This window comes from Python bivittatus, unplaced genomic scaffold, assembly GCF_059951505.1.
Source record: "Python bivittatus isolate LINGU-HERP-01145 unplaced genomic scaffold, Pbiv_v1 ctg000330_np1212, whole genome shotgun sequence".
Classification (NCBI taxonomy): Eukaryota; Metazoa; Chordata; class Lepidosauria; order Squamata; family Pythonidae; genus Python; species Python bivittatus.
The window spans coordinates 52,153,138-52,173,803 of record NW_028277058.1 but is presented as its reverse complement, the minus strand read 5'-3'; the positions used below and the strand labels follow the sequence as shown (position 1 = coordinate 52,173,803).

The window sequence follows — 20,666 nt, the reverse complement described above, 5'->3', positions numbered from 1 at the left end:
CCCGATCCAGGAATGGATGCAACTGGAGCACCAGATGAAGCTGTGCAAAGGTCCTCTTGGCCACAGCTGCCCCCTGCTTTTTGACCAGGAGCTGTAAGTCCAAGATGACCCCCCAGATTACGACCAGTCTCGAATGAGGAAGTGCAACCCCATCTAAGAATAAAGATGGAAAGTACTGAAGTCCAAGGGGCCCCAAATCCACAACCACCCAGTCTTGGCAGGACTGAGCCAAAATCTGTTCCTCTCCGTCAACACAGTTTCCAGACACTGGCAGAGGACACTGAACTTAACTTCCTGGAAGTTACGATTTAAAGATGTTAACTTCAAAAATACATGTATTCCAAAAATTTGGAATTCATCTATTTATGAAGAATTTGGATCTATCAAGTCCGGCTTGCAGTAAAAAAAAAAAAAAGATTGCTGTGTGTTCTTGGAAGGAGGCTGTCATGTCACATACCAAAGGTTGTGCACTCTCAGCCTTTGAACTGACTGAATTGACAGAATGGTAAGATAAGACATTATGATTCCATATGGTCAAAGTTTAAGTGTGGCTTAACAATTGAGCTGCAATAAAACTGTATTTTATTCCATTATAATTTATATTTTTTGGGTTTTCCCCTTAAATCATTGTTGTTGTTGTTGTTGTTTATCTTAAAGTCTGCTTCTCTCCTCTGCAACCGAGAGAATTAAACAATACAATTGAGTCTTAACTAGGGGTGCCTTTTACTTTGAGAAGCTGACACTCAGAGGCATACAGGATAAAGAGGGAGAGATATCGTGCCCCATGTAGAAGTAGGAACTCCAGAATAAAATATCATAAAAGCTAGCTGGCCTAAGTGGAGAAACCAAATTGAAGATGCTGGCTCTTTCCTATGTACAGACTACCCTGTTTTCTCAAATTTCTTAGCATTCATAGGACATCTCAATCCACTGTCCCAACTTACTAATGTGGAAACAAGTTCATGTTGGGGTCTTGAGGAATCCAGAGTAGCATTCATGTTATGTCAGTTTGATACATTTCCATACCAATTGTGCTATTCTCTGACAGAGTAAGCAATGTAATGCAAAGTGCAGAAAAAGATTAAGAAATAATAAGCCATAGAAATTAAAGGCATAAGAAAAGGAAATATAGCTAAATCTAGTTCATATCAAAACCATGTACTCTCCCTCTCCATATCTTTCTACTCTTACAAACTATTCTTGCTTTCACCATATCCATACATGGCTTCATACACTGCTTCTTGATTCTTAAGCTTCTCCTTTCAGGATCTCATCAACTCCATCCAAGGACATAATCTCTACTCTGCAGAAACTCAACTCTGCATTCTGTGACTGCCTAACAGCAGAAGCTTCCACAGACTCAACATAATTTATAAATAATAAATTAAAAAAAAATAATAAAAAATAAAATTATATATAGGGGGTTGGGGGAGAGAACCCTAGTTCATGCTCCAGAGTTTCAATCCAAGGCTTTTTCTGAGTCAATGAATATTTGGCTTCAAGGTTGTAGGAGGACTGCAAAAGAGCTACGATTCTGTTTGGCCTGGGAAATGTTGGTCCCTGCTAGCTTCAGCTAGCAAGCACTCCATGAATACTCCAGACCCATTCACTCTTCCTTTATACGTTTGCTTTGTGTTTTAATCCTCATTCTATGTGACCAAACCAACTTTATATAGTCTTTTCATACTGGTCACTCGAGTATTCAATCCAAACTCATTCAGCATCCATTCATTCTTGACCTGATCTCTTCTTGTTGACCACCCACAACATTCAATTTAATAACTGAAAACCATATAAAATAGTGGACAAACTTACACACAGCCCCTTTTACTTCAGTAAACTTTAATTCTTCAAAGGCAACATAGGTTTCTACCAGTATTTGCACTTTTTAAAAATTTCTCCATTTCCCCATCTTTGTTAAACATTCTGCCAAGGTACACAAATTAATCTACTTGTTCTAGGGTCTTGATTTGGTTTTTTTTCCTATTATTTATAACTTACGATCATACCCTTACAGCCACTTTGGTCTTTGATCTATTCTTTTTCAGTTGCATATTCTTTCTTGCATGTCCCCAATGAATATGCCTCTAATATCACCACAAGCATTTCTTATACAGCCATAACAGCCATGTAAGAGCCCATATTAGGGATTACATTGTGGTGATAATGGCAGCAAATATAGGCATTTCTCTGTTCTCATCAGTCTGCTGATAGCCAGCCAGCAGCTCATTTTGGGGTTTTGTTTTGTTTTTTTGCTGGGGAGGAATAAACTCCAACAGCATCTGTTGAGGCACTGTGAGGAGTATTCTAGGCATTCAGCAGATAAAATTGCTTGGAATTGTACTCCAACTGGGGCTGGTCCAGTTTAGGTGTTGGAGGTTATCTTGGGAAGAATTTGAGCCTGTGACTCCTATGGAAGAGCATAGAATCCTGTGATTTTAGCCACAAAAATTAGAAACTTGTTTTCCCTGCTGTTGTCTTTATTATTTATGTTTCAAAAAGATACAACCCAAAATAGCATATGTAGAAAATGACCATATATGCCCTCAAAAGAGTTGGTGCACATTAAAAATCTTAAAGCTTGCATGAGACACTCCAATCAGTTTGAGCAACTGATCAGTTTGAGTGAAGAATAAAGCATGCTGGCCAGGGAATTCTGAGAGTTGAAGTCCACACATCTTGAAGTTGTCAAAGTTGAGAAACACTAATCTATACCTATAGATATATCTTGTACTGATCATATGTATTGTTGAAATAGATTGATTCTATGACCTTTTTGAATGTTAGATTAAAATTATTTTTTCTATGTAAATCTTTAGATATTAGAGTAAGAGCTGAATGTATTCTATATACCTGTACCAAGGAAAGTCAGAAGTTACTTTTCTTTTTCTACACCTTCTCTTTTCTGTTTCTTTTCCTTTTTATATTTTAATCTTTCTGAAATTTAATAAAATTTATTTAAAGAGAGAGAGAAACACTAATCTAGACCATTTTCAGTTGGGTTTCAGGCTGGGATGTAGTTCAAGGACAGCATCAATTGCACTTGGAGATGACCTGTGGTGAAGCCAGGGTAAGGTAGGTGCAATCATCCTGGACCTTCTTGCGCTCTCAGTGGTTTTCGATACCATCAATCATGCTCTCTTTCTGGACTGACTGCAGGGAGTGGGAGGCACTCTGTTATAGTGGTTCTCCTTCTTTCTCCATGGCTGGTTCCAGTCAGTATTGGTAGGAAGAGAGGTCAAGCCTGGTACTTCCAATTTACTTAAATAAGAGGCTCAACACTCTCACCCCAGGTCTCCTGATTCTTTTCAGTAACACCCTCCCATCCATCCAGATTAGAAACATTGTACTTCACTTCTGAGCATTTGGCCACATATCTGTTCTTGGAAATAATATAGTTCATGGAGTGTGTCACTCAGTGCTCAGAAGTCCTGTTCTAGGACCTGATGGAGACTTTGCCTTGCCTAAAAAGGCAGAGATGATTTCTCCTTGTCCCTCTTTCTATACCAAGAAAGAGCCCTTTCTCAGGCTTTTTTCTTGATGCTACCCGGTCTGGAGGACAATCCTTGAGCTAAATTTGGTTACCCATTCCTAGTACATATATAAGCTACTGGGCATGTATTATTGTTTCTGGAGATAGATTTGAAGGGTCCAATTGCCCCTTCTGTTTTATAGGAAATGAAAATTACAAGAAAGCTAAGACATAATAAGAGCCACTTAAAACATTTTCCTGTCTTTTTATACGTTACATTAGACTAAGAGAAATTTCATTCTCAGTGTTTATTCCAGCACTTGGTTAAAACACCTATTTGTATCAAAGTCTCTTTTACAACAAGGACTGGCATTGCTTGCAGTATCTTATTATGAAGGTAAATATTCTTCAAAGAACTTGATGCTTTGAGTCCCTGATTCTTTGTGACATCTTATTTGCTAACTGTAGACAAGAAGAAAAAAAAACAGCCACAAAAATTCGAACACATTTTTTACTGCTGTTGTCTTTATTATTTATGCTTCAAAAAGATACATCCCAAAATAGCATATGTAGAAAATTACCATTCATATATGCCCTCAAAAGAGAGTTGGTGCACATTAAAAATCTTAAAGCTTGCATGAGCCATTCCAAGCAGTTTGAGCTAAGACAACACGTGAAGGAGAAGGCAGGAGTAAAGGAAGTTGCTCACAAGGTTCATATCTAACAAACAAACTGGAACAGAAACCAACCTAAATTTAACAAAAGTATTTGGAATGCTGATGGAACATGAGGAATGTCAAACAAAGTGAAACATTCAAAGCCCATACTTTCTGGGCAAATTCTCTGTATTGGTTTTTTTATGGCCTTGTGCCATAAAATCTCAAATCTAGAACAGGGGTGGGGAATGTATGGCTCTCCAGATGTTGAATTACTATTCAGGAACCATAGGCTCAAAACAAGTGCTCACATCAGGGTGAAGATGGGAAGTTAACAGGGATAAAGAGCTGGAACTGAGACATGCTTTGTGAGCTTCAAGAGTACTGTTTACTTCCCAGATCTACAAGCATAGAAACGGATGGCTCTCCAGGTACTGCTGAACTTCCAATATCCATCGGTTAGCATAGCTAATCATCAGGGTTAAAAGGAGTTGTAATCTGAGGCCATCTGCAAGGCTGCACTTTGACCACTCAAGATGTAACACAGAATAAGCCATTATTTGCTTCTCATTTCTCATCTGGTCTGCATTTATTGCGGAGATAATGCAGTTTCTCAAAAATTACAAACTGAAGAATTAATATCCTAGAAAATGAGCATTCCACCATCACTTACTGTAGGCCAGGTTCCAGGGCTTAGAAAGTGGGGGGAAGTCCTCCCTCCTCTCATGGCACTGAAACAAGGGAGTTCTGCGACCAGACCCAAGAAACACTGGATGTGTTACACCAGAAATCCAACTGGTCCTTGTTTTTTTTTTTGCCAACAGCTATCAAACTGATGCAACTGGAAGGGCGAAGAAAGTGCCCATTCCTTGTCGTAGCCATCCCCAGCTTGGGGGTCTCAAATGTGGTGGTCTATAGCTTTCATCACTCCCAGCCAGAACCACTGATGATCCCAGCACATCAGGATGGTCCTAAGTCAGAGACCACTGCCTTACTGTCAGCCTTCCACATCTGACACTTCCATAGAAAACTGCCTCTATGTATGCTGGCTTCATCTTGCTGTCATGGCTCACAATCTTGTTTGAAAAAGACTGCATAAGCACAGGCATTACCTAAAACATCATCAGAGGATAAAGAGGCAACCATCTTCAGTTACTCTGAAAAAAGGCAAACTGGGGAGAGATATTAGCTCAGTGGCACAGCCAATGCTTTGTGTGAATGATGGCCTCACATTTAATCACTCACATTGAATTTCTCACATGTTGAGAGAGAGAGGAAGGAGGGAGGGAGGGAGAGAAACAGAGAATATAACCATTGTCTTCTATGTGTTTTTTATTATTTATGATACCAGAGGTTGTACCTAGAACACAAAGTATTTGCACTACCACTCAGTGATGCTCTAAAGAGAAGGAACAGGGACAAATTTCCTTGGAAGACAGCTTCTCCACACACCACAGACTTAGCATACAATGGCAAGAAATATGGGAGAGTTTTAGGTTACAGTGTCAGGTCTTGAAGGCAGCTGAGAGGTCCAACATCCCAGGAGACACTACTATGCACTGGAAAGTTGAGCGGCAGATATGAAGGAGTTTCTCTGAGGAAGAATGAATGGAGGAGTCCTTGGTGCTCTCTGAGCTTGCCTGTTGTTTGCAGACATTACATTACCCAATTAGGTAACATCATCAGTGCAAGTAAGTGTGGGGTTTTCTCCCTGTTTATACACAGTAGCTTGCCCTGCCGGTGTTGGTGGGAGTGTGGTTTTCCTGGGTAGTTCCTTGATTAAGATAGTTCCTTAGTAGTTTGTTGATTAAGGTAGTTCCTTGAATCAAGGAACTACCAAGGAGAAAACCACACACCCACCAAAACTGACACAGCAAACTACTGTATATAAACAGGGAGCAAACCCCACACTCAGTCACACTGATATTACTTAGTTGGATAATGAAATGTCTGCAAACAATCAAGCTCAGAGAGCACCAAGGACTCCTCCATATATTCTCTTCTATTGGATTGACAAGGCACTCCCCAAAGTACATCAGGCTGAACATGGTGTTAGCTTTCTTCTCTAAGACATACTGAAACCAACCATCATAAGCTTGTATATCATTGAAAAGGTAACTAAGTAACCAACCACCCAAGCCAAACCTCTACTGGGCTGGGGAAGAGGTACCAGGTAGGCAATGGTATGAAAGATCCTAGAACCAAGAAAAATTCGGTAGTGCAGTAAAGCGGTAGAGAGGGTGACACCACTAAGAGAGTAGAAGAATCCGATGAAAAGAAATGGAATAATGTTCTCAAGGTCGTTGAGATGGATTCTAGGGAAAGAAGCAAAGGAGATTCACAGTGTTAGATGTTTCTTCATATTTGGTACCAAAGAAAAGCCCATACATCTACAATACTTTCCAGCCCTGGAAAACACACTACACTTTCATGTAATCTAAACCAGTGCTGCATACATGAGACTCTTCTATTCTAACCATCTTAAAAATCAGTTAAAGCAACCTTCCTTAATCTGGTGCCCTCAGGATGTGTTTGATTTCAACTCCTATTGTCCCCAGGCAGCAAGGAAAACACTGATATGCCGTGAAAGAAAAGATATTGATGCCCAAAACATCTGGAGGATACCAGACTGGGGAAAAACTGAGTTAAAAGAACTTGGCACATTTGGGCCCAATCTTCCAGACATCCCTCTATTAATTGCTCCCTTCCCTCAATTTTCTATGCATATACATATATCTTCAACAGGATGGAGACGGAGGAGAAGATATGGCACAGCAATTAATGTTCTAAGCTACAATGAGGAGAGCGAGTGGCAAAGTTTGCATGTGGCACTAACAGTTTACATAATCCTATCTTACTGAATAAAATGTAGATAGCTAAGTTCACTCAAAAGGCTAAAATATAACTCACGGTTCACAATCTACAATAGTGCTATATTCACCCTTCATGGTGATCTATAGTAGTTTTAGTAGGAAGCATGAACCCAACTGGAAAAGCAGAATTTAAGGACCATCACAGAATGTGTTGCTGAATAGGTTGCTCTCAAAATCCTGAAGGTTGGGAGGGTAAAGGTGGGGAGCTGGAATAAACGCTTCCTGCAAGTCAGATCATGCTGCATCTGGGATGTCAGCTTTCCACTCTGGGCCACTTTCTGGCAAATGTGACAATCGCATTTGTGATTCCAAGGCCTGCCATGTAGGAAACTCCTGAAAGTGCAGCATTTAATTTGGACACATCTTCAAGGATGCATGCTCAAGATATGCTAGTTCGACATATTCAGCAACTCTACATACCCATGATACAAACTCTTGCGAAAATTGTGGTGAGAACTTTGCTTACTGGCAAGGGATAAAAAAGAGTCAATCAATCTGAGCTGCAAAAATCCAAATGACCATTAGGGGACCACAAAGAGCTATTGCTACCATCTAGTGGCAGCCCTGGTTTTTGCAGTCCAGATCTGCTATGATTATGACTGTCCTAGCATAAAGACAGTTCCAATCATAGGATTTCCCTACTGGTAACATTAACAACTGCTTTTGGAACTAGCATTAATCTTCAAAAGAAGAAATGGCTTGTTTTTTTTTCAAAATTAAGCGCCCTCTGCTCTGTTCATAAGCTTCCGAGATTAAGCGCCATCCAAATAAAAACTAGAGCTTAATTTTCTATTTGAGGGAAACAAGACAATCTCAATATCAACCTTGGGATATTTTCTCCTTCCTTCCAACTCTCTTGGGGTTTTTTGTGTGTGTGTGTGTGCATGTGTTTTGTTTGTTACGAAAAGGGGAAGCATCAGATTGTATTCAAGAAATCAGCACCGGAACAATGGCATGGCCAATTCACGCTCCTACCCATTTCTGGTGTGAATTAAATGGCATATTGACTGTGGGAATTAAATATGCAAACTCAAGACATTGCAACAGCACAGGCTATCATAAACACGGCCAGGAGAGGAGATAGGGGTGTGCAAGCATACAGTCACGGAACATTTTGCACACCCCTACAGAGGATCATCAAAGAAACAACAGGGTTATTAATGGACCGAGGGAAGGAACTCTCAATATTTTTCTAAGCCAATGATTGAAAATGAAGTTCAGGCACATTGGTGAGGGCCTTTTGCACTCCAATACCCCATACATTATTTTTTTATTTACATGTATACTTGATAAGAAGCTCCTAGATTACCTCCGTACGCGTTCCACATCAGGATCAGTCCTCAGATATTTCTTTGCATTCTCTCCTTTCCCCATTGATGCTGTGTCTTCAGGATTAGCAAATGCCTATTCAAGAGAAGGGTCCACAGAACAGAAGACATTATGAGGTCAGCATGAGGCGTAAAAAGTCGCTGAAACGCTACCCAAGGTTGTATCTTGATTTCTGCCATCCAAGGGTATCCCAAGGGTATGATAAGAAAAAAGTTGACTTTTTTGACCTCCTCCCTGCAGAGAACCTATCATAGAATTAGCAAAATAAAAGATTTCGTAGTCATTTTTTTCTTTTCTGGTAAGCAAATGTGAACAGCATTTATAAACTAAGAGTCCACCATCTCTGTTGAATGTGCTGCATTGTTGGAGGTGACTGAATGAAGTTATATGCCATTTTGGCTTACTACTACAACTACCATTATTATTACTGTTGTTATTGCCATTTACGCCCTTCATGGATCACTGCCTTGTCGTGGCGAAGGGGCTTGCGTAACTCAGTGAAGCCATGAGCTATACCATGCAGGGCCACCCAAGACGGACAGGTCATGACAGAGAGTTCTGACAAAATGTGGTCCACTGGAGAAGGAAATGGCAACCCACTCCAGTATCCTTGCCAAGAAAACCCCATGGACAATGTTAAAAGGCTAAAAGATATGACGCCGGAAGATGAGCCCCTCAGGTCGGAAGGTGTCCAATATGCTACTGGGGAAGAGCGGAGGGCAATTCCAAGTAGCTCCAGAAAGAGTGAAGTGGCTGGGCCAAAGCCAAAAGGACGTTCAGCTGTGGATGTATCTGGAAGTGAAAAGAAGGTCCCATGCTGTAAAGAACAATATTGTATAGGTATCTGGAATGTAAGATTTATGAACCAAGGCAAGCTGGATGTGGTCAAACATGAGATGACAAGATTGAACATTGACATCTTGGGAGTCAGCGAATTAAAATGGACGGGAATGGGTGAATTTAATTCAGGTGACCATTATATCTACTACTGTGGACAAGAAACCCTTAGAAGAAATGGAGTAGCACTCATAGTCAATAAGAGAGTGGGAAAGGCAGTAATGGGGTACAACCTCAAAAACGACAGAATGATCTCACTGCGAATCCAAGGCAAACCATTCAACATCACAGTCATCCAAGTCTATGCCCCAACCACTGATGCTGAAGAAGCTGAAGTTGACCGGTTCTATGAAGACCTACAACACCTTCTAGAACTAGCACCAAAAAAAGATGTCCTTTTCATCATAGGATTGGAATGCTAAAGTAGGAAGTCAAGGAGTAATCAGAATAACGGGCAAGTTTGGCCTTGGAGTACAAAATGAAGCAGGGCAAAGGCTAATATAGTTCTGTGAAGAGAACAAGCTGGTCATAGCAAACACTCTTTTCCAACAACACAAGAGACGACTCTACACATGGACATCACCAGATGGTCAATACCGAAACCAGATTGATTATATACTTTGCAGCCAAAGATGGAGAAGCTCTATACAGACAGCAAAAACAAGACCAGGAGCTGACTGTGGCTCAGATCATGAGCTGCTTATTGCAAAATTTAGGCTTAAATTGAAGAATGTAGGGAAAACCATTAGACCACTCAGGTATGACTTAGATCATATTCCTTGTGAGTACACAGTGAAGGTGATGAATAGATTTAGGGGATTAGATTTGGTAGACAGAGTGCCTGAAGAACTATGGACAGAGGTCCGTAACACTGTACAGGAGGCAGCAACTAAAACCATCCCAAAGAAAAAGAAACGCAAGAAAGCAAAATGGCTGTCTGATGAGGCTTTACAAATAGCTGTGAAAAGAAGGAATGCGAAAAGCAAGGGTGAAAGGGAAAGATATAAGCAACTGAATGCAGATTTCCAGAGAATAGCAAGGAGAGATAAGAAGGCCTTCTTAAATGAACAGTGCAAAGAAATTGAGGAAAACAATAAAATGGGGAAGACTAGAGATCTCTACAAGAAAATTGGAGATATGAAAGGAACGTTTAGTGCAAAGATGGGCATGATAAAGGACAAAAAAGGCAGGGACCTAACAGAAGCAGAAGAGATTAAGAAGAGGTGGCAAGAATACACAGAAGAACTATACAAGAAAGATCTTAATGTCCCTGATGTCCATGCTGGTGTGATCACTGATCTTGAGCCAGACATCCTAGAGAGCGAAGTCAGGTGGGCCTTAGGAAGCATTACTAACAACAAAGCTAGCGGAGATGACAGTATTCCAGCTGAGTTATTTAAAATACTAAAAGATGATGCTGTTAAAGTGCTGCACTCAATATGCCAGCAAGTCTGGAAAACGCAACAGTGGCCACGGGATTGGAAAAGGTCAGTTTACGTTCCAATTCCAAAGAACGGCAATGCCAAAGAATGCTCAAACTATCGCACAATTGCACTCATTTCACATGCTAGCAAGGTTATGCTCAAAATCCTACAAGCTAGGCTTCAGCTGTATATGAACCGAGAACTACCAGAGGTACAAGCTGGGTTTCGAAGAGGCAGAGGAACTAGAGATCAAATTGCCCACATTTGCTGGATCATGGAGAAAGCATGAGAGTTCCAGAAAAACATCTACTTCTGCTTCATTGACTATGCAAAAGCCTTCCATTTTGTGGATCACAACAAACTGTGGCAAATTCTTAAAGAGATGGGGGTTCCAGACCACCTTACCTGCCTCCTGAGAAATCTATATGCGGGCCAAGAAGCAACAGTTAGAACCGGGTACGGAACAACCGATTGGTTCAAAATAGAGAAAGGAGTACGACAAGGCTGTATACTGTCATCCTGCTTATTTAACTTATACGCAGAGTACATCATGAGAAATGCCAGGCTGGAAGAATCACAAGCTGGAATTAAGATTGCAGTGAGAAACATCAACAACCTCAGATATGCAGACGATACAACCCTGATGGCAGAAAGTCAAGAAGAACTTGATGAGGGTGAAAGAGGAGAGTGCAAAAGCTGGCTTGAAACTCAACATTAAAAAAACTAAGATCATGGCATCTGGACCCATCAGTTCCTGGCAAATAGAAGGGGTAGAAATGGAAGCAGTAACAGAATTCATTTATTTGGGCTCCAAGATCACCGCAGACGGAGATTGCAGCCATGAAATTAAAAGACGCTTGCTCCTTGGGAGAAAAGTTATGGCAAACCTAGACAGCATATTAAAAAGCAGAGACGTCACCTTGCCAACAAAGATCCGCATAATCAAAGCTATGGTTTTCCCAGTAGCAAGGTATGGCTGTGAGAGCTGGACCATAAAGAAGGCTGAGCGCTGAAGAATTGATGCCTTTGAACTGTGGTGCTGGAGAAGACTCTTGAGAGTCCCCTGGACTGCTAGGAGGTCAAACCAGTCAATCTTAAAGGAAATCAACCCTGATTGCTCATTGGAAGGATCGATAATGAAGCTCAAGCTCAGATACTTTGGTCACCTAATACGAAGAGAGGACTCTGGAAAAGACCCTGATGCTGGGAAAGATTGAAGGCAAAAGGAGAAGAGGATGGCAGAGGATAAGATGGTTAGATAGCATCACTGAAACAATGAGCATGAAACTGAGCAAACTCAGGGAGGCAGTGAAGGACAGGAAGGCCTGGCACAATATGGTTCATGGGGTCACGAAGAGTCGGACACGACTTAACGACTGAACAACAACAACAAAAATTGCCATTTACACACAGTCTATCACAGTGTTTCTCAACCATGGCAACTTGAAGACATGTGGACTTCAACTCCCAGAATTCCCCAACCAGCTGGAAGTTGGAGTCCACACATCTTCAAGTTGCCAAGGTTGAGAAACACTGGTCTATCAGATAGTTCTAAGTGGATTTGGTCCTTCTTAAAGATCTAGGAAAGCTAAAGTTATTGTAAACATATGCACTATTCTTAGTAATGCAATTTTTTGTAACTGCTGAAATGAGATTTTGCCCAGTCCGATTGTGTCCAAATGATTTTTCAGATCTGTGGGTATTATTACTATTATTATCATACCTACCATGGATGTTTTATTTATCTTAACTTACTGTAGATGTTTTACACCGACGTAAACCCAAGAGTCATGACTGTATTGTGGGGGTACACAAATGGAATACAGAAATCTATACATAAGGTGAAACCAGGCTATTTTGAATCACGGTTTATTAAAAAAAACAGAGGCCTGATTTGTACATAGTGTTATACCATAATAAAGAAAACAAAGACATGATGGTTTAGCATGTGTAGATCCACCTAGAGCTTTCTAAATGGGTTTGAAAGCACAACTCCCACAATTCTTGGCTTATCACCTTCATGCAGAGTTGTGCTCCCAAGTCTCACCCCATCCATCACTCTCTGTAACTGAGCTTTTCCTCCTCAAGGGCCATACTATCATCTCTCACCTTTTTCTTCATTCGGAAGACAGCAGTGATTGTGCTCATAAGCATCATTTTCACAAGGAGAATCACTGCATATCTGACATATGCCAGGGTCACTTCAGCATCTAATTCCTTCAAGTTTAGCATCTTGGCCAATTTCCACCAAAGACCTGAAACACAAGGGAGAAAAGCATACAACATTCAAGATACAATATCACCATTTCTGCCACCTGGTAGATATATGACGACTTATCTATTACTAGCCACAACTGGAGAAGGTCCCTAACAAAGAGTTTTTTATGTGTAGGAAGAAACAGGAGATTATTTAACACCCTGACACCAATCCTATGAATTACACTTATGTATTTAAAATTAAATTACATCTAATTCAGCTTTTGTCCTGGCCTAATAACTTTTTGGTCCTGATCCCACCTCAGCCGAAACCAAACCAAGCATGATGATTTAGCATGGTAGATGAACCAGACAGTATGCAGATGTATGTAATGTCAACCTTTCCAGTCCAAGAATGTTTGTTTTATACCCCATTTACAGGGGATATATAGGGAGAGTGAACGATTGGCCCTAAGTCATCCAATGAGCTTCCATGATTGAGCCCTGACTCAGACATTGGTCTCTGACCCAGACCTGAATCCCAACACCATACAAAATGCAGATTTTGTACAACCTGATTAAGATCAAGCTGCATGACTAAATGAATGAAGAGACCAGTCAGCCCTGAACATAGAGATGCAAATAAACAAAAATACATTTGCAGCAGTTGTTTGTGTTGAATCAGAAGGATGCACAATTCCAAAAGCAACCTCTTTGCATGCTGGAGCCAATTATTTAACATCCTGACACCAATCCTATGAATTACACTTATGTATTTAAAATTAAATTACATACAACAAGCCAATTTTTACAGCAAACGATGTTGTTTTGATTCTAGTCAGTAAGGAACATCCTTCACTTTGGTCAGAGAAGCTTAAAGGATTTCCCTTCCTTTTTTTTCCAAGTGAGCAAACATACCCCACAGTCAATTTCTGGTGCTCACAGACGGCAACAAATTCCTCTGGTGCAACAGTCAAGCTTGCATTCTGGAATTTCTGCCTCAGACGACCAGATTCATGGGCTTACATCCTATGCAGGCCAAGTTTTAACTGTTGGCCCAACCCTCACTGTTCTAACCACCACTGGGTCACAAGCAATTGCACCTCCAGTCAGACTAATCACTGTGCTGGATTGCATACAGACCAACTCACCCCGCATCTGCAAACACTCCTGTTTGCTAAAGGTTGCACCCTTAAGAATGTTGCAAATGAGCAAAAACTTTTTTCTCTCATCTGGCATTTCTGCAGCGGGGGGGGGGGCGGGCGGAGACCAAATAATATACATTTAGTCAAGGCTGATTGAACAGCATTTATCAAAATGCACTTCACCCACACCTGATTGAAGACATCTTTTTTCCTCTCCACTTTGCTGTAAACTCATCAATTAAATTTCTTTTTCTCTTGATGCTTCGTGAGAAGGGCTTCTGTTTGCTGTGGCAGAGCTGGGGCCTTTTATAAGCTAGGCCTAACTTTACAGTTTTCTAAGCTGCTGCTGCGGCCAATTAAAGAAGTTTGGTTTAAAAAGCAAAGGTGTGCCATGGGCTCAACTATGAATTAGCAAAAGATTCCTCTGAGTGGAAATCTGAGTTAGCAATTACAGGGAAAAAGCATGGTTAGAACCCAACTCAATCAGTATTTTCTGGATTCACATTCTCTGTATTTAAAACCAGCCTCTTCCACTGATCTCAGTCTGTCCCTAAATTTTAGATTATGACCTGCATATAAAGACTTAAAGTTGAACTGACCCAGTGCCCAAAGAGAAAGCTAGGCCTGCAGCTTTTGATTGGGAAATCATGTTGCACTAAACCACTATGCGGTTTGTTCAGTTTCCGTGCGTGATGTAAAGCCAGCCACTGTGGCCTGTAAATCATGGTTTCTCAGTGTGTCATGTGCACCCAGCCACTGTACTCTGTAAACTATGGTTCATGGCTTAGCATGTTGTGTGAAGCTAGCCAACTGGGACTTATTCAGTAAATCACAATTAAATCATGGCTTAATACGCTGCAAGAGTTGGCTTTATTTCTATGAGAGATGTATCAGCCAGTTCCAGCATGAGATCCTAATTAAGGATAGCCTTCCTCAACCGGGCTCCCATCAGATGTTTTAGAACATCAAACCCCACATTCCCAGACTATGCTGGCTATGAATTCTGGGAGATGTAGTACCAATGGAATTCTGGGAGATGTACAGTATTCATGCTGGCTGGGGAATTCTGGGAGTTGAAGTCCATACACCATAAAGTTGCCAAGGCTGAGAAACACTGACCTAGAGGGTACCAACGTGTTTAAACAACTGGCATGTTAAGTATTAAATACTGGAAGACAACAATTGCTGTTAATTTTCTGATTTGGGCAACATTGGAATATACATATAGCACTTTTGGCTGGATGGACAGTATTAGGAACTAAATACAATAGAACTCCAGTATCTCTGGAAACAATTATGTCAGTTAGAAACTATGGAACGTAATGTCTCATAAAAAAAGATTCAATACTTTAATATTTCCCATACTAAATTGACTTTATGGGGAAACCCAGCATTAAAAGTTGGGAAAAAGATGGTGATAGGGAGAAATTGGACAGAAACAGGGGTACTGACTTTGGACCAACTGATAGATGATGAAGATGAATTTTTAACATATGCTGTGTTGAGAGATAAATATCATCTACCAGATGTAACCCAATGGCAATATTTACAGCTACAACATTTGTTAACAACAGTTTGGACCAGCAACATTTTCAGCTTCTGAGACACCCGAGATACCAAAACAACTTGTTAAATCCTTTAAAACTAAAAAAACTACTATTAGCTTTTATAGATATTTGTTATCAATAAATCAATTTGACACACAAATGTTGAGAGATGAGTGGAATAAAAAATTAGAGGTTTCTATATTGCTTAGACAACACAAGAGTGTTTTAACTTCTATAGCAAGAGTGTCAATGGACCTTAAACTATGGCTTATAAAACAAAAAATAATATTTAGAATATATTGGACTCTATAATGTTTGTACAGAAAAGGACTAAGACAGCATTTTGTTGGAGAAATAACAAAGATAATGCTTCTTTAAAACATGTTTTTACAATGTCCTATGCTTATCAAGTTTTGGGAGAGAGTGGACAATATAAATGTGACAGTGTGACAAAAGCTAAAATTTTCAAAGGATCATATTCCCTTGAATTATACACCTAGTACATGGATTTGACAATGGGACAATGTAAATGGACTCTCCATGCTCTTACTATGGCCAAAAGATTGATATTGCAACATTGGAAAGATAAATGCATGGCCCCATTTATTCAATGGATTGAAGACCTGATTGCACTTGCCACCTATCAGCAGACCGCTTATAGATGTAGACTTTGTATGAACAAATATAATGAAATATGGGACTCATTTATACAAAATACAGTAAGTTAGGAAAAAGCACGATGGTTATATAATTGCATTAGAAATAAACACATATACTCGCATATTTGCATTAGATAAAAATATATGGAATTGTAACTTTACTGTTGTAATGACATTATATTTTATATTTTTATTTTTTCTGTTGTATTTTTCCACTTATTTTAAAGCACTTGTTATGTAAGTTTTTTTATAATGTATGTATCTTTGTGTTTTATTCCTTTTTTGTTATTACTAAAAAAATAATAAAAAAACAACTGGCACATTAATACAACCTGAAATTCAGAACTGCCTTATTATTTTGACTCTTACAAATTCTTGAATGTTATCCTTGGCCTTTTACTATTCATTGCATTTCTAAGCCAGTTGTTTAGTACATTTTCTCAATTGGAATCATTTGAAATAGAAAATTCAGCTGTGGTAAAATATTCTAACCACTGCAGTTCTTCCTAACCAAGAGAACTTTAATGTCTTCCATCCAGAACAATGGTTCTCAACCTCTTCTATGATCCACACTCCTAAGAAATGTTTGATTAATGTTCACACCCCCTACAAAAGTAATATCACATCTGAAGATGAAGAAATCTAATTTCTAATGTTCTAATTCTAATTGAATTTTAAAAAATAAACTTTTGACTCAGTGCATAAAATTGTCGCACCCCCTGAAATTCCATCTCAGGTTGGGCACCCCAGGTTGGAAACCCCTGATCTAGAAGTATCTGTTATGTTTCCAAGTTGGCAAATAATTGTTCTTATTGTTTTTTGTCAAAAAAACAAAACAAAACAAAAAAACTAGGCCAGCACTCCTAGCTGGTAGTTGGCAATTACCAGCAGAAAACAAGCCAGCTGGGCCGCCTGGTCTGTTTTTTGATGGTAAGCAAGGAACAAGGTGAGCTTTTGTGACATTCCAGCATGTTCACTACATCACCGCACAAGCCCTGTCCATAACCTTTCCTGCTTTGTTGCAGATAGCCCTGTTCTAGCCCCGACCTACCTAACGTGAATTTAATCCAAGCATCAGGCTGAGGTTTAAAAAAAAAAAAAAAACTCGTAATATTCCTTTGCAAGAGAAGGAATAAAAAGCCATTTTCTGTAGCACTTTCTCCGGGGGTAAAGTGATAAACTGTAGATTTTTCAAGGATAAACTTCCAGAGATTCAGGTTCCTTTGCTGCACCTTTCTTCTGATCATCATTTAATAAATTCACGTTAATTAATAAACTAAAGGACCATGTATAACAAATGATATGCATGGACAGCATTTCTATCTTTCTGCTTTCTCCTCCCCAGAACAGGTAACACGCATTAAATCCTTTTCACCTTATCCTCACACTTGTCCTAGTTCAGCTAATACTGAAACTTAATTGTCACAGGTGGAAAAAGTTACATCTGGCTTGCGTCTTGCAGGCAGAGCTCACTTTGCGCCAAAAAGTAACGAACATTTCCTGCAAACATGAACTCCCCCTCCCCTGACGTCGGGGAGTGCCCATGCTCAAGGACAGAGCAATTATTCACGTGAACCAGTTTGGCAGGTGGGCAAGAACTCGGCCTACTTTTCTTTGGCGCTGAGTGAAACCCATGCTTAGCCTTCATAGTCGAAGTAAGGTGGTTGCTCAACCTCTACACAACCTTTCGCAACCATGCCAGATTCCAAGTCATTTCGAAGCACGCCCCGAACTACGGCCAAGTTGTGCAACAGGGCACTGGGATCCTCCAGCGCGGTGAGTGGGGCGCACCCCCCTGCCTTTCTGCGCAGCCCTTCGGAAAACCCTCCCTCGCTCTTCCCCCGCACCAAGCGAGGAGAAGGACATGGGGTTGAGGCCGCAAAGGAGACCTGCTTCCGGATTGGCGAAAGTCCTCCATGTTACGACCTCCATGCGCGCCTCTATTGCGTGCCCGGGGGCAGTTTCCCACCGTCCCAGTTGGAAGGGGGGGGAGATATTTGCACTCTCCGTTTGTCTGAGGGAATCGCCGCCCGGCTTACACTTTTCCGCACACACAATCCTTTAGGAAAGTCGCACCAAGCAGGCTAGGAAGCAGGCGCAACTCTTGCAAAACGCTTTCCCGTTCTCCGGGCGCAGCGGGCGAAAAGGAGCGCGCGCCTCCAAAGCGCGCAGCTTTTCCAGCCCCGCCGCCCGCCCTCCCTCCCTCCCTCCTTCCTCCGAGTGCGGGCCAAAAGCGCCGGGTTCTGCTTACCGAGCCAGGCCGGGGTGCTGCAGCTCCTTGCTCCTCCGCTTCTGCTGACTGCCGGGCACCTCGGTCCTCCTCCCGGCTTTCTGCTGCGACTGGCTCACTTGTGGTTTCCCAGCCGCTCTCACGCCGGCCTCTTGCAACGCGCCCGACCTTTGGCTCGGCGTCTCCGCCGCCGCCCACGAGGCCCTGCAACCGACTTATTTCCCCGCCCCGCTTTCTTGGCTTCGTTTATTTTCAGTTATGCTACGTTAGGGCGCAAGGGCGTGTGCAGAGAGCCGTTGCGAGCGTAGCAGGAATAGCGGGCTCGGAGACGCAGCTTGCGGGTCGGGAATTCGTCTTCCCCTTCGTTGCAAAAAGCTTCTCGTGCGATTGTTTAGGGGGCAGAGCCAGCTGCGCGCTCCTCAGAAAACGGGGGGACGAAGACAAGATTGATTCCCTGCTTTTTAAAGGACCGGTGCTTGCAGAGTTTTAAAGGTGGGATCAGCCGAGAGGGCAGGGGAGGGAGATCGATATAAGGCACGGTTCACACAACATTCTAAACCCAAGTTAATGAAACATAACAGCGGTGTTCATTTAACAGGCGGTGCCCCCCAAAATAAATGTATATTAAACTTGTAAGCTACCAGACTCTCAGTGACTCTATGGCAGGGTTATTCAACAATTGACAACTTTAAGACGTGTGGACTTCAACTCCCAGAATTCCCCAGCCAGCCTGGCTGGCTGGGGAATTCTGGGAGTTGCAGTCCACACGTCTTAAAGTTGCCAAGGCTGAGAAATAATGCTCTGTGCTGTCAGCTTGGCTTACACAACAATCAGAGACGATGCCCAGGTCTCCATAATATGCTTAAATGTTAATTATCCAACTCCACATTAATATTTGCATAACATAATTCTCCCCTGCCCGCTTTTAAAATCCTTTGATCTACTCCTGCTGTTTCCTAGGGCAGTCCCTGAAGTGGCTTTCCAAGGGTGGCCTTGTGGCTTAATCAAGTTTTGGACTCCTGTTTTAATGCACTCCCCACTTTTCATATATCCAGTTGAACCCCATTGCTGGGGCAGGGCTTACAAGGAGGAAGAGTGTTTAAGAAACCTCTTAATCGACTGCATAAGGGGCCTGATGCAACATTCAACACACACAGGTCAGATTCTCACATGATTTGCACCATTCAGAGCTCGCTATCCAGGGGGTTGTGCGGCAATCCGGTTGGTTCAGGGCCGGGGAATTCTGGGAGTCGAAGTCCACACATCTTCAAGTTGCCAAGGTTGAGAAACACTGTCCTAAATGCTGCTTAATGTGTTTATTGATGCAGTTGGTATTGCAGCCTTTGATGTGAATGCCACGAGCACATTAAATTTTCTCTTTTCTTTGCTCTGGAATTAACTATGCGTAGTGTTTATTTAAAACTGCGGCTTGCCTATTCAAGCTCGTAGATTCTGTTGCTAAGAATCTAAATTCATTAAATGAATTCGCAAATTATTTTTTGCTAAAGAGAAAAAATATGGAGGAGTTATGAACACAGGGTCATGGAAAGTGTTTTTTTTTTTTTAAGAGAGTTTTACGCTAAGTGCAGAACAAAACAGCCTCCTCAAATCATTTGTCCCAGAATGGTTTGAGTGGTTTTGGTTCTGATGGGGAGGGGAAAAAAATGAAATGCTTTGCTGTAGTGGCCATAAATGTCGATAAAATGAAATGCTGAGTACTTCTTATCTCCCAACATATTTTTGTGGGTTTTAAAATATTGTATTCTTATATCAGAGATCGAAAGTAACAATTAAATAGAAAATCTTCCAGCCTACCAGTATAGTGTTTTTTTAAAAATCCTCTTGGCCAATTTTTCTGTAGTTGGATGATAGATAGCATTCAGCATAGATGATTCTTCCATCTACTTTGTGGCTCGAATATTTTTTTTATTTAAGGAAGTTAGGGTTTGTTTTTAATTCCAGTTGTTCCCTGTGCTTCAGATTTTGTTTTCCTGGAGTACAGAACACTCAAACTTCCAACACATCCAGTAGACTGTTTCATTCCAAAATTAGAATTTTTTTTGTTGGTTGTTGGTTGGTTGTTTCATCCAATCCCCTAATGTTTCTCTTATGTGGTTCTAAGGAAAATAGAAAATAAATCCAGTTGAAGACAATAGAAATGGCTTGGTTCAAACATAGTTTTAAACTATTGATTTAACTACTAGCAAGCTACAATTAACTTCGTTCACATATGATACCGAAGGCCTTTGCCTACTATTGAGCTAAAGAGCTACCTACCCACCCTTAAGTAGATGGGCA

At 41.1% G+C, this 20,666-nt stretch overlaps 1 protein-coding gene across 2 annotated transcripts; it reads right to left on the bottom strand.

Annotated features, from left to right (window-relative positions):
• Positions 1-3,977: 3,977 nt before the first annotated feature.
• MGST1 (microsomal glutathione S-transferase 1) lies at positions 3,978-18,620 on the bottom strand. Of its 2 annotated transcripts, none has more exons than XM_088141315.1 (4): positions 18,390-18,620; positions 12,701-12,846; positions 8,311-8,405; positions 3,978-6,443 (listed from the first exon to the last, which is right to left on the bottom strand). In XM_088141315.1, the coding sequence occupies exons 2-4, from the start codon at positions 12,821-12,823 to the stop codon at positions 6,194-6,196; spliced, it is 468 nt and encodes a 155-aa protein (XP_087997441.1). In that variant the 5' UTR covers positions 12,824-12,846; positions 18,390-18,620; the 3' UTR covers positions 3,978-6,193. The 2 variants fall into 2 exon arrangements, with proteins under 2 accessions (XP_087997441.1, XP_087997442.1); XM_088141316.1 differs by lacking the exon at positions 18,390-18,620 and adding an exon at positions 18,178-18,263.
• Positions 18,621-20,666: the final 2,046 nt, after the last annotated feature.

Coding starts and splice junctions, on each gene's coding strand:
- MGST1 (XM_088141315.1), bottom strand. CDS start 12,823: ATGCTAAACTTGAAGGAATTAGATGCTGAAGTGACCCTGGCATATGTC. Junction 8,406..12,700: donor TCTTCCGAATGAAGAAAAAG/GTGAGAGATGAT, acceptor TCTCTTGAATAG/GCATTTGCTAATCCTGAAGA. Junction 6,444..8,310: donor GATGTGGAACGCGTACGGAG/GTAATCTAGGAG, acceptor TTCTTTCCCTAG/AATCCATCTCAACGACCTTG.